This window comes from Mustela nigripes, chromosome 7 (assembly GCF_022355385.1).
Source record: "Mustela nigripes isolate SB6536 chromosome 7, MUSNIG.SB6536, whole genome shotgun sequence".
Lineage (NCBI taxonomy): Eukaryota > Metazoa > Chordata > Mammalia > Carnivora > Mustelidae > Mustela > Mustela nigripes.
In genome coordinates, this window is record NC_081563.1 from 40134766 (window position 1) to 40148560 (window position 13795).

The 13795-nt window shown below is 51.2% G+C and overlaps 1 protein-coding gene across 1 annotated transcript in view; it reads right to left on the reverse strand.

The window, feature by feature from the left end:
- Positions 1-4086: 4086 nt before the first annotated feature.
- Positions 4087-13795, reverse strand: part of ATOH8 (atonal bHLH transcription factor 8) — a 34849-nt gene continuing 25140 nt past the window's right edge. The window contains exon 3 of the mRNA XM_059405683.1: positions 4087-8385. Coding sequence (XP_059261666.1) covers positions 8380-8385 — 6 coding nt within the window. The 3' untranslated portion in view covers positions 4087-8379. The remainder of the gene's footprint in view (positions 8386-13795) is intronic.

Consider the following 13795-nt stretch of genomic DNA (forward strand, 5'->3'; position numbering starts at 1 on the left):
CTGTTGTTCTTTGTGATCTGTTCCACAGCTCTGGCAGGCCTTTGCTCCTTCAAATAATTTTTCTGGTTTAACAGATCATCTTTCAGGAGGAGAAATACAGCTGAACAAGGCTGGCAAGAACAAGGCTGGGTTTCCAGCTCTTCGTAGAGGCTGAGTCTGTGCGGGGAGTTGTCATCTGAACCCTGACCTCCAGCATGCAGGCAAAACCCATTCAGTTTGGGACTCAGGTTGGACATCGTTATGAGGGACCTTGGAGAGAGCCACCGGCTACTTGTTTTCAAGAGAGGGGACTCATGGAGTCGAAGCTCAGGCCAAGCTGGACTCCAGGCCTCCAGGTTCCTGAAGGGACCCATGTTCTCCCTGCAGTCCGAGAAGGCTCTACTCTGGGTGCCGCCACCCTTGCCTTTCCCAGACCCGTTTCCGTGGGAGGAGAGAGCTGCCGTGGAGACCCTCTGAAAGGGGGGAGTGAGCCCAGCATGTCTGCCTGCTAGAGAGAGATCTCTGTGGAAAGTGCTGACAGGGAAGGGCTGTGGTTCAGGACAGTTCGTCCAGTTCCCTGAAGGAACAGGACAGGGCACACCTGCGAGGCTGCCAAGAGGGGGCCGGGGCCTCTCAGGCAACAGTACCCCTCCAGCTTGGCTCCTGTCCAGTCCTATCATCAAAGCCAGGGAAGGCAGCCCTGACAGATGTCACCGACACTGAACTGTCAGTCATCCCAGTGGGTCCCTACGGCACAGCAGGGCCACGTGTCTGGTGAGGGGTGGAGGGCAAGGCTCTCCTTCGTTTCCCCAAGCACTAACCGAGGACCACCCCACCAAGGTACTTCCCAGACAGCTTCACCTCTCGGGCCTCAGACCCACCTTGAGTTTGGAGACCGAGCTGACCAGAGCCCCTCTGGCAGTGACTGGGCCAACCATGTGTGTAAGAAAGTCCTTGCTCATCCCAAATCCAAACATTTTAGTGACTCCATACACCAGCAGTCTCCAAACTGTGTTCCAGGGAACCCCCTTAGTGTCCCGTAAGACATAAGGGTATGAAATAAAGCTTAAATGCACTCCATCAATAGAAGAATGAATAAACAAAATGTAGTAAATACAAACAATAGAATATCATTTGGACATAAAGGGGAATAAAGTTCTGATACATGCTGCAGCGTAGATCGATCTTGAAAACAGTATACTTAGTGAAATACGCCCAAGAGGGAAGGACAAATAGTGTATACTTCACTTACATGAGGTACCTAGAATAGGCACATTCATAGAGACAGAAAGTAGAATAGAAGCTAGCAGGAGCTGGGGGACATGGGAAAGGTTTTCATTGGGGATCATGACAATGATCCAATGCCAACAACATGGCATTGTGCATGTATTTATTTAATGCTACTGAATTGGGAATTTAAAAATGGTCAAAAGGATAAATATTATGTTACATATATTTTACAACAGTAAAAAAAAAATCTTTTTAAAAGAATAAGTGCTGGGTGCCTGGGTGGCTCAGTGGGTTAAAGCCTCTGCCTTCAGCTCACGTCATGATCCCAGGGCCCTGGGATCAAGCCCCGCATCTGGCTCTCTGCTCAGCAGGGAGCCTGCTTCCCTCTCCCTCTGTCTCTGCCTGCCTCTCTGCCCACTTGTGATCTCGGTCCACCAAATAAATAAATAAAATCTTTAAAAGAAAAAAAAAAGAATAAGTGTTGAAATAAGTTGGAAGAGCCCTTGTTTTCAGAGTTAAATTGTTTTCTTACATAGGACTTTTCAGAGCCTTTATTACGCTGTGGCCCCCAATGGAGAGGATCATCCAACCCTTTGTTCTTAGAAGGCTCAGTCCTGTTCATCATAGAGTTGTTCCCCAAATTACAAATTTGGCTTCTGAGGCTGCCCCTTAGACCTGGGAGAGGCACTAAAATCTTTGTCAAACCTGGATATTTATTTAGAAAACCAAGGTCAAAAGAACTAGCCCAAAGTGTGTCCAAAAAATGCCTTTTTGTTTTATTTTCTTCTCCAAAAATGGAGATTTCTTTCTTGGGACTTGGAAGCATTTTGAGTTCTTCATTAAAAAAAAAAAAAAAAAAAAAGACGAAGTGTGTGTTGCAAGCATGTATGTGTGTGCAAGAGGAAAATTCTCTAGAAACTTCTGGTATGGAGTTGGAGATGAAACCCCAGAGGATGAACGCCTGTGGGCCAGATGGCTTTGAAGGTGGTTTGGGGTGTGAGCTTGGCACGGGGCTAAGCTCAGGGCTCTGTCTGCCTCTTGGGGGAGGGGGAAGGCTTTGTCCTCTTCCCTGCTCCTGATGGTGTTGTCAGTCAGCTGTCTTTAGACATGCCTCGGTTACAGAAAGCCTTGAAGGGAGGAATGTGTCTTCTCCAGACCATGTGTCCCTCCTCCTAGAAGCAAGTCCTTAGATACCTGCTCAGCTAAGGGTGGGTGAGAGCCCCAGACTGCTGCCTTGTTTGCCTGTGACCTTTCCATTGGATACCGTATTTTATAGTCTCACTCTTCTGGTCTGGCTTTGGTGGGGACCTAGGGCTGGTTAGGGGGATATTCAATTGAAGAAAAAAGGCTGGATTCAAGCCCCAGCTGTGGGACAACTTAGGGTGAGTCATGGCCCAGAAATGTAGTGTCAGGGAGTGAAGCCAGAGGGGAAAATATTTATAACTGCCGGAAACATGATGAACCTGTCAAAAATACATGAAATCAGCTAAATAAATTGGGAAGAAAAAAGCAAGGTCTTGTTTGGTTTTGTGAGTATACAACATTTTTTTTTTTTAAATCACTAAGAAAGAGAAAAATAATTCCTCTACATACAGCTCCCTTATGGAAATGATGCTTGGGGGAAATCAAGGAAAAGTGTCTGTGTTCTCTTGAGCTGAAGCAGGTTAGAGAGATGGGATCAGCCATAGGAGGCAATTGGGAGAGAGAATATGAATTCAGTGGACCCAAGAGATCAAAGCCAACATAACCATGGGGCTACAACTCTCCCCCTAAGAATCCTGGGAGACTTGGGGTCATGCTGGGCTTCTGTGAATTTGAGGTGGTGGTCGAGTTGTTTTTATATCTGAGCGAGAGAGAGGAGCTCTTAGGATGGAAGGACCTAGACCATGGTGTTGGGTAAAGCAGGGTCCCTCTGGCTGCCCAAGTTCTGGGACTGAGAGAACTCGTGCTCTGGGAGGAACTGGGGTGTCGGGGGAGGGCAGGGGGGCAGCTGGGTAGATCTTGGCAGAGCAAAGTTAGATTGAAAAGGAACTGTTTTCATTGCAGCAAACACTAAGGTTCAGAAAGAATGTTGTTTCATGGGCAGCCAGAGAAAAGGAACCTGGGATTCAGCCAGCACCCCGGGGTCGCCAAGATGCGGATCACAAAGACTGCGGAGACGTTGGAGACTCTGGAGGAGAGGAGGGTCCGACGGGCAAGGAGGGAGCCTGGATTTTGACCTGGCTGAGGTGGGTGCAGGGAAGGGACTTCAGAAATAGACCTCTATGGGCCACCGCAAGGGAAAGGTCAGCGGTAGCCGATCAGGGAAAGAGGGGCCCGCCAGGGGGCGCCACACAGCTCCATGGGCAATAAGGAAGCCTATCTCCCCAACCTAGCCTCAGTCACTTCTTCCTTGGGGTGCACGGGGAGGCTGGCCTAAGGGTGTTCCCACTGAAACTCGCTCCAAGAGGCCAAAAGGAGCGCGTCTCTTTGAATGATTAATAGTGACTGCCAGGAGCGCTTATCAGGAACTCTGTCAGGTGGCCTCCAGGCCCGCGAGAAGAGCCACGGCTGTTGATACCGATGGGCGTTGTCTGCGGTGGGGGCAGCCCGGGGGTGTGGCAGCGTCCGTTCATTCATCCTCGCACAGCTCATAGCTGTCCACCTGCTCCTCGCGGGCCCCTGTGCTCTGCCCTGGTCCTCTGCGAGCACGCCGTTCTCCAAGGCTCACCTGCAGAGGGAGCAAAAAGCTCCAGGCCAGGCTCCACTCCGCTCTAGACCTTCTCCCTCGGAGCCTCTTTAAGGTTTTGGAAAAGGCCTGCGTCCCATTCTCTCGGGGTCTTGAACAAATTAGCTGCTTGGTAGTTATTTGTGAAAGGACGAAAAGAAAGGCGTGAATCACCGTATTTCCCACTTTTTATTCATTTAACAGAGAAACCAATATATACATTTTGCAAGGCCTTTTCGAGGATTTGCAAATGGATTAGACCCAATCTTTGCCCTCTAGGAATTCATAGCACCATCTGGAGGTTAGAATATGTGCCCAAATATCTGTAAAACCAGGTCATTACGTACAAATCCAAGTTCCTTGATGGTACCTGGCTTCAGGAAGGCAGACGGAGCTTGTCCAGGGTCTAGGGTCTCAAAGGGAAGACGGATGCCAAGGTGAGAACCAGGATGGGGGTGGGTAGCGGAGGATGAAGCCAGTTGCCCTTCGCTTTGCCCCCTCTCTGTGCCTCCCAAGGAGAGCACCCCCCCCCCCCATGCCTCCCTGTCCTACTGGAGCCTGGAAACAGACCACAGCTGAGCAAGTGGGGCGGCAGCAAGAGGTCCAAATGAGAAGGGCTGTACAAAACCCTTTCGAGGAAACACTTAAAGATGTCCAAGTCTTGCTCTGCCCCTGGACACTGGCGATGACTTTGTCGCTCAGGAAACAGCATGGCAAGAGGGAGACAAGTGCAGTACCCTCTCCAGCCCCCAGGGGGCCTCCTCCCATGGCTGACCCCAACACAGCGCTGGCCTCCGCCCCTGGGGATTGTGGGCAGGAAGGGGCTGTCTGTCCCTCCAGCTCCCAGCACAGTCCCCGCACACAGCCACCCAGTTCCCCACCCCTGGGCCTACCCCTCCTCTTCACTGGACAATGAGAAAGAGAAAAGGGGCGAAGGTGGGGTGAAGGGAAAGGACAGTCCAGGGCCTTGGAGGTCTTGGGGTGGTGGAGGGAGCCTAGGAGGAGGTCTTAGGCCAGAGTTGGGGGTGCATAGGGACCCCAGGGAGTACGGAGTGGTGAGACAGAGTCCACTTGGGGCGCCCTGGCCAAGCTGTGAGCCCAGAGAGGGGCCCGGGGACTTGTGGACCACCCTCCCCAGAACTTAAGCCTCACTTCTGGGGTAGTATGAGGCTGGAACCAGGAAGCACTGCAGCCTCCGTGCTTGGAGTTTTTGAAGCGTCATGTGAAGCTTGGTGGAGCCAGAAGCCCCAAATCCCGGAGCAGCTGTCTGGGATTTTGTCCTGCGGAGAGCAGGAAGCATGCGTACTGCAGGAACCGGGGACACACACAGAGGTACGCGCGCAGACGTGTGCGTGCACTCTCATGCAGGTGCCCTGGGTCCCCCGTGGCTGGTGACCGATGAGCCATCACAGGGCTTTGGGGCCGGGACTCAGAGCAAACAACAAAGCAGGAGGTTGCGTCACAAACAAGCTGGCAGGGGCTCCGGGACCAAAACCCTCAGCTGGACCTGGACACATGAAGAGGGTGGCTCTTCATTGTTTTTACGTGGGCGAGGGTCTTTTTGCATGGTTGCTTATGTAAAACAATCTAAAAGACTGTCAAGGAGATCTGAACCTATCTTAAACAGATTTCCCTTCCCGGGGAATATATGCAAGTGTGTACACGGGTGTGCATGGGAACATGAGGAGGAGTGTATGTTTGTGTGTGTACGTGCAAAAACACACAAGCTGCTGTGCTGGTGGGGAAGCTGGAAGAAGAAAGAAAAGCATGAACTTTTAATCATTCCCCACACGCGTGTGTGTGCATGTGCACACAGAACTATACACACACGCACATCCATCCATCTGCATTTTTGGCCCAGCCTGCATCCCCATAAACTGCTTTTAGGTCTGAGACCCAAGCCCACTTTAAACCAGTAGTTGTCCACCTTGCTGGCACATTGGAATCACGTAGGGAATTTCTTAAAAATCCCAGTGCCCCGGGAACATTCCAGATACATTATAATTTCTGGAGATGGGACTTTGGCATAAATACTTCATATCAATATTTAATCATCTCCTGAGGTGATTCCAATGTCCTTCCAGGACTAAGTTATTCGTATGTGTAGAAAGCCCTTCTCCCATTCCTCTGCACAGAAAACTTCTATTCATCCTTCAAGACCCAACTCCCAAGTCCCCTTTGGAGGAAAGCTCTTCCTGACAACTGCCCAGGGAGAGCTGGTTTTTCCTTTCCTGAAGTTCCCAACACCATCTTAGATATCTGACTGCGTCATAATGATTTGCTTGTCTATAAGAACCATGACCTCTGTGAAGAAAAGTGCTATGTGAGAGCTGTCTATTGCCGACACCTAATTCCATGTCTGATACGCAGCCGGTGATCCATAGAAGCTTCAGAATGAAATAGAAGTATGTAATGAAGGCCAGGAACAAGACGGGTGGGGAGTGGAGGCCGTGGGTTTCTCTCGGTGGGAAGGCAATGACTCTGGTCCCCTGGCAGCAGGATGGGGGTACCTCCCTACATTTTAATAACAGAAAGGGTCCTCTTATGTCAATAGGTTTGATGCTGATTGGTCCACACTTCCTGTTTCCTTAGGAAGTGCCACAAGCATTACTCAGAAATTCAGAGAGACAAGAGAGTGGGTTTGTGACCTGTGCCTGGAGTCCTAGGTGACCAACCTCTCTGTCTCTATATTTAGAGGTGTATTTAAATTTATTTAGAGAGAGAGTGTATGAGCAGGGGGAGGGGGAGAGGGAGAGAGAGAGAGAGAGAGAAGCCCCAAATAGACTCCCAGCTCCGGACTCAATGCCAGGGTCTTGGGATCATGACCTGAGCCAAAACCAAGAGCCAGCTGTTTCACCGACAGAGCCATCCAGGTGCTCCTTTTCTGAACCATCCCCTTGTCACTTCCATCCCAAGCCCACTCTGTCTATCTGGCTTCCAGGGCACCTTTGCTTTGAGGAACACTATGAACATCTGGGTCCCCTGCTTCTGTCCCAGATCCAGAACAGCTCAACAATCTGGTTCTTGCCCAAGGGCTGTGCCTGGGAAATGCTTGTGCAAGGGAGGGAGGCTCCGGTCAGCCCACTGGGCCTGCAGACACTCCGACCCCGGCCCAGGAGCCTGAAGAACAGACAAGAGAAGGTGTCCTGGGGCTGAACGAAGTGAGTGAGGTCTGAGGTGGAAAGAGCTCCTCACGTTTCTGACCAGGCGTCCTGGTCACTAGTCCAGGCTGAGGGCATGTTGCAGGTCTCCTACCCCCTGACACACACAGACATACACACTCACACACTGGCCACTTCCTGAAGGGTTCTCAACCGCTAGGCCAAGACCAGCCTCTCCCCTCCCCCACAACTGCCCCTCAACTGACCAGCCACAGTCCTGATCGCCCACAGAGTCCATTCAACACGAGCAAGGGTTTTCTTTACATGTTGGGGCTTTTACTTCAATTTGAAGCAGATGGTTGAGCACAGATGTGAACAGCTTTGGCCTTTTGAGCACAAGGAAGAACAGGCCTTGGCTTTGAACATGCCTTCCCCCCTCCCCAACTTACTGGCCCGTTCCCCTGGTCCCTTCTTCCCCTCTGCACCCCCCTCCCCGCTGCATAACCCGGAACAGACTACTGGCCTTCGTGCAGGGCACCATCTTGTTTTCCCAGCCAGGAGTGAGGGCTACAGGCAAGGCGTGGCTGGCTGGCCTGGCTGGGCAACAGAGACCCTTTAGGTGACCTTGGTGGGGCTAGTCCCTGGGGTGGAATACAATATTGCTTCTTTCCTCCCTTCCTCCTTTGCCTTGATGCTCAGGGACCAAGGAGCCTGGACCCAGGGAACACTGTGAATCAGGGTCAGAGGCCTAGGCAGCCAGTGCGAGGGCGAGAAGAGGGCCAGGATCTCATATCCCACTCCATGCAAGTGTCCCCAGCCCTCTCTCACCACCCCCCGAAAGTTTATCTTGTACCCAGCCGGCTCAGGGCCCAGTGTAGAAAAAGAGTTCCAGGTCAGAGGGTCGAGCCCTTCCAATGGTCACCAAACAGCCATCCCTTCCATGAGTTTCCAGTGGGATCGCTGCTGACTCGTCTTTGGCTTGGGATGGCTTTGGCAATAGGAGGAGCACAAGTCATAGAGCAATGGTGCGGCTTCCCACTGAGGGGTGTTCTCACAATTTGTTCAGTGTCTCTGTGGAATCTTTGGCAATGAATTTCTGCAGCCCTGGGCAAGGAGGAGGCTTTGCTCTCCCCCTCCCCGCCAGGCAGAGGGCAAAGTGCGGAGTCCCCGGAGTGGCCGAGGGGGGACAGGAGGGTGAGAGGGAGGCAGGTGTACCCCCGCCCCACCCTGAGAGGCAGTGGTCTGAGCATCTGGTGGTATCTTGGAGAAGAAGACAAGGCTGGATTTGGAGAGCTCAACTTCTCCTCAGGCTTGACCAGAAAGAAGGCGCACAGCAGCATCCTTGGTCTAGCCTGGGGCCAGTCACTCCTGAAAGAAACAACCAACAGTCAGAAGAAACCCTACTCAGCTGACTCCTGTTTCTTTTTTTTTTTTTTATTTTTTATAAACATATATTTTTATCCCCAGGGGTACAGGTCTGTGAATCGCCAGGTTTACACACTTCACAGCACTCACCAAAGCACATACCCTCCCCAATGTCCATAACCCCCCCCCCATCTCCCAAACCCCCTCCCCCCAGCAATCCTCAGTTTGTTTTGTGAGATTAAGAGTCACTTATGGTTTGTCTCCCTCCCAATCCCATCTTGTTTCATTGATTCTTCTCCTACGCACTTAAGCCCCCATGTTGCATCACCACTTCCTCATATCAGGGAGATCGTATCTGACTCCTGTTTCTTAAAGGCCAGCTGTTCGCAGGGTCTGGCACTGTCAGCCCCTCCTCTCATTTACTCCTTGCTGCTGCCCCAGGAGGGACTCTTGTGGCCCCAGCAGGCAACTGCATCTTGACGGGCTCAGTAAGGGACGCACTCAGCATCTGAACCCAGGACCTGCTGCCCCCAGAGCCCACACTGCATTTTAGAACCATTACTGATTTTATCGGTTTGGGGAAATGGGCAAAGGCTGGAGGGGCTCGAGGGAGCGCGGAGATACCTGTGTTGATCGCACAACCCTCCAGCTCACACCCCATGGGGATGGCCGTCCACAGCTCCTCTTCCCTCCACTGTTCAGACAAGAGCACTGTTCCCAAGTCACCGGGCCAGCTAGAGGTGCGGCCCATCGACCCGCCCGCTGGGGGAACCTGAGAGAGGTCACTTAACTTCTCTGGGCTTCAGTGTCCTCATCTAGAAAATAACACCACTGGACCAGCTCAGTAATTGCCAAACTTGCTTTCAAGCCATAGAAATGTGGTTTGAACTGTGGAGGCCTACCCAGAACACAGAGACCTGGTCTGGTGTATCTGCAGCAGCGGGGTAGGGGGGACACAGGGAAAGAGGGTTGCAGGGTACATTCCCTCCAGCGTGAGGCCTGGGACAGCTCTGAGAACCCAGGGTGCTAAGGAGCACAGTTTGGAAACCACTAGGTTAGACCATCTGTAAGGGCGTCACCGGGCTGAGCGTGGGAACCTTCCCTCTGGCCGCTGGCCTTGCTCTTGCTCCTGAGAACGGGGACCATAGGGTGTGACTTGCTATCAGGAAGGGGCAGGAGATGGAGAAAGGTCACAGGGACCACTGGGACTTTAGGTTTTGGGAGAGGTCAGAGTGGTGGGGGTGGGCCCGTCAGGACACGTCCTCCCAGAACAGGTCAGGGGAACAGGGGTGCCTTAACCTGGCGCGGTCTGTTCCTACGATAGCAGGACTCCTGCAACCACCCCAGACAACACAGCTAAGACGCTTCTTTTTGAAGTAAAACATCTGTGGGACCCCTCCACCCTGCCAGGGGTCTTGCTCATGTCCCGCTCTCAGAGGTGGCGCAGGAAACTGGCCACAGCAGGATCTGAATCCGGACCCGTGGTGTTTATTCGGGCGCAGAGAAGCTGCTCCGGCTGAACTGCAGGCCTGGGGAGCCAGGTCGCAGCCAAACCACGGGGCTGGGGGGCTGCCAACCGCAGGCTCTGGGGAGCCTTGGGGAGCCTTGCAGGCCTGGGGCGTTGGGCTTGGCCCATGGCCCAGGGGCGAGGTGGGGGCAGGGTTGGAGGCAGGGTGTCCAAGGGGAGGGGTCGCCCAGCTAGCAGAGACCAGGCAGGAGAAAGGCAGGGGGAGAAGGGAGGAGGGAGCACTGCTGCATGCACCCAGGTCCAGGCTCACCTCCTCTGCGCGCTGTGCCGCTGGCCCCCGGCAGGAATCTGCTTTCTGTTACCGCGTCTGAGGAGGAGGATTAAGAGGCGGGAAGGAAACCCATGGGGATGGCACGGGGTCTGTGGTCCAGGGGTGATTTACAGCCCGCGTCAGCCGGGCGCTGACTGCCTGGGCGGGCCCTTTCAGGCCCGGCCGCCTGTGGTCTGGGGAAAGGCGCAGAAAGCTGGCCAGGCCAGCCGCCCAAGCTGTCTTACTGGCCACTCCATCAAGGCGCCGGGACCCTGTCCCAGGCCCTCTGTTGGCTCTTGAACCCTGCGGAAGCCATGACCACTGCCCAAGGGCAACCAAAAGCAATGGAACAGTTTCCTCTCGCCAAAGCCTGACCTTCAGGACTCCATTCCACCCTTTCCCTGGTGACTACGCTGGACCTGGGTTCCCACCGCCTACCTCCGCGCAGGAATCCCAACACATGCACCAACCATCCAAGGAAGTCTTATGTCAAATGGGGCATGGTGGGAAGAATGCAAGGAGGTCTTCGGTGTCAGCACCTCCTCTGAGATTAAACAGCTTTGTGACCCTGGGGAACTTACTGCCCCTCTCTGTGCTTTAATTCCTTCACTTATACAGCAAGTACAAGTACATAGACATAGACATGTGCTTTCCCCCAAAAGGTCCTTTGTAGAATACTAAACGGGTGAGGTATATCCCGTGAGTCTGGGAAACACCACAAACCTAGGCCTCATCTTGGAAAGTCACTAAATATATTAGCATATTAAAGGCTCTGAAAAGTCCTGCAGTAAAGAAATTTGCCTGGCTTTATTTATCCACTTATCTGCTGAATTCATTTGATCCTGTGATCACAATTGCACTTTGAGGCGATCTATGGCCCTTCCCTGGACTTCAAGTATCTGCTTCTTTCCTGCCTCAGCATCCCAACCCCAATGTCCAGTGGGGGCTGCAGGTTGGTCCAGCCTCAGAGTTCTTCCAGAGACCAGCTATGCTTGAGGGATAGGAGACAAATCCATGGATGCCCCTTCAGAAGGGGCAGGGTGTGTGTGTGTGTGTATGTTAATTACAGGCAGGTAGCTGTAAATACAGAGGAAAGGGCTGGCAAATATTCCACATTGTGACAACCATACCACAGAGCCCTTCTCATGGAAGCAGGGGCAACATCCTGTGTCACCCCATGTGAGAAACACAGCTTGAGAGAACCTCTCGACTCCCATCCAGCTCTGGCTTTTTATGGGGGGTGTTTTGTCTGGGCCAAGGTTCTGGGTATAGCTGGGAAAGGCTCTTGGCTCACTGCCCTAAGGACCCCCTAAACTCTAGCCCCTTACCATAGAAGATGTCCTTTAAAGAGGGTCTAATGTGAAAATAAACTTTGAACATGACTAGACAAGATGGCCTCTCAGGTCTCTTTCTATGGGTCTGCCGTGCTGAGTGAGAAGGGGGGGATTTGGTCAGTGTGGTAAAGCGGTGGAGTTCATCAAATTTGAAATCGTCTTTTGATCTGTCCATTCATTCGTGGTCAGAACATCAGCTCCACGAGGACAGGGACAGGGTCTATTTTGTTTGCTGATGTAGCCCCAGAGCCTAGAACAGTCTAGACACACAGGAGCACCTCAATAAATATTTGTTGAACCAGGAAATAAATATTTCCAGTCATGGGCATTTTATTTACTATAGCTTTTATATACCACGGAATATGTTTCCTGTTTCAAATGTAACTTAGCATTTTTGTAAATATGCCTGTGCTTCAGGGAAACTTCGGGTAATTGTTGTGAATCCTGGAGTAACGTTGCACCTTTTCACTTTTGTTCAATTCCCATTTTTTTTTTTTTTTTAATTTCTAATGATACCTCCTCCGCTTACCAAGTTTGTCTCTGGCTTTATGAGGACTGGCTTCCTCTCTCGATCACGTCTGTATACAACAGCACAATTTTACCATTTTAGGGGCCTTTTCAAAAAATGACTCTAACTGCCTTTTTTTTTTTTTTTAAGATTTTATTTATTTGACAGAGAGAGCGAGAGAGCACAAACAGGGGGAGCAGCAGAGGGAGAGGGAAAAGCAGGCTCCCCGCTGAGCAGAGAGCCAATATGGGGCTTGATCCCAGAACCCTGAGATCATTACCTGAGCCGAAGTCAGATGCTTAACCAACTGAGCCACCCAGGCGTCCCTCTATCTGCCTTCTAAGGTGTTTTGCCTTTTAAATACATATTCAGTTTATCATCTGCATATTCATTTTCAATCCACTCCACCTCCTTAACCATTTTTTACTATTTTAGAATTATCCTTTTTTTAATATTTTAGCAGTTTGGAGATAGCCTTCCAGATGCAGAAAAAGATCCAATGGAATAGAAATCCTGACAGCTTTGTTTGTTTATTTCTCCTAAAAACAACAGTCAGATTTCAAATGTTGTTTTAAAACAAAACTATGGAAGATGAGCAGGGAGTACACGAAAGATGCATTTTCAACCCCCACACTATTAGATATTATTTTAGCTTTTACTTCTCAGTACACTAACATGTGGGCTGGGAAGGGGGTTTGTATTTGGTTCTAATTTTTTTACTTTTTTATAAACATACAATGTATTTTTATCCCCAGGGGTACAGGTCTGTGAATCGCCAGGTTTACACACTTCACAGCACTCACCGTAGCACATACCTTCCCCAATGTCCATAACCCCACCCCTCTCTCCCAGTCCCCCTCCCCCCTGTGTTTGGTTCTAAACGCAGAACACTGAGGTCCACTGTGGCTCCAGAGTCAGCAGACCGCGGGGGCCCTGGGCAGGTGGGTTTAATCTCTCCATGCCTCAGTTTCCCCATCTTTAAAGTGAAACCAGTAATAGTACCCGCCTCCCAGGCCAGTTGCGGAGAATCAATGAGACAATGGAGCCATACCCCACCAGGGCCTCGCATTCCAAGTGCTGGCTCACCTCCCTGCAAAAAGCTGGGTCCTTCCTTTGATGAACTGGTGTCTGAAAACTTAAAAAAGTCATCACTTGGGGCGCCTGGGAAAGCCTCTGCCTTTCGGAAAGCCAAAAGCCTCTGCCTTCGGCTCAGGTCATGATCCCAGTGTCCTGGGATTGAGCCCTGCATCTCTGATCAGCAGGGAGCCTGCTTCCTCCTCTCTGCCTGCCTCTCTGCCTACTTGTAATCTGTCAAATAAATAAATAAAATCTTTAAAAAATAAAATAAATAAAAAAGGCATCATAGTCTGAAAAGTCTCAGGTAATCAGAAATAGTCACATTGAACCAACTGTCATCTTGACCTTGCTTTTGATGGATTTAAAAAAAAAAATAGACACAATTTCTAAAATTATGCAAGGCATGTCCATCACCTCATGAGTGGGTAACCAAAATGTGGTGTATCCACACAAGAGAATATTATTCGGCCAGAACAAGGATGGAGGTACTAACACATGCCAGAACATGGATGGACCTGGAAAGCTGTGTGCTAAGTGGAAGAAGCCAGTCACTAAAGGCCACGTGTTCTAGGATTCCATTCACATGAAGTGTCCAGAGCAGGGAAACCCACAGACTAGCGGCCCCCCCAGGGGGGAGGGCAGGGAGGACAGTGGGGTAGGAAGGGAGAACTAAAGGATAGGGGTTGTCTTCCTTCCCTGAGAAGAAAGTTCTAAAA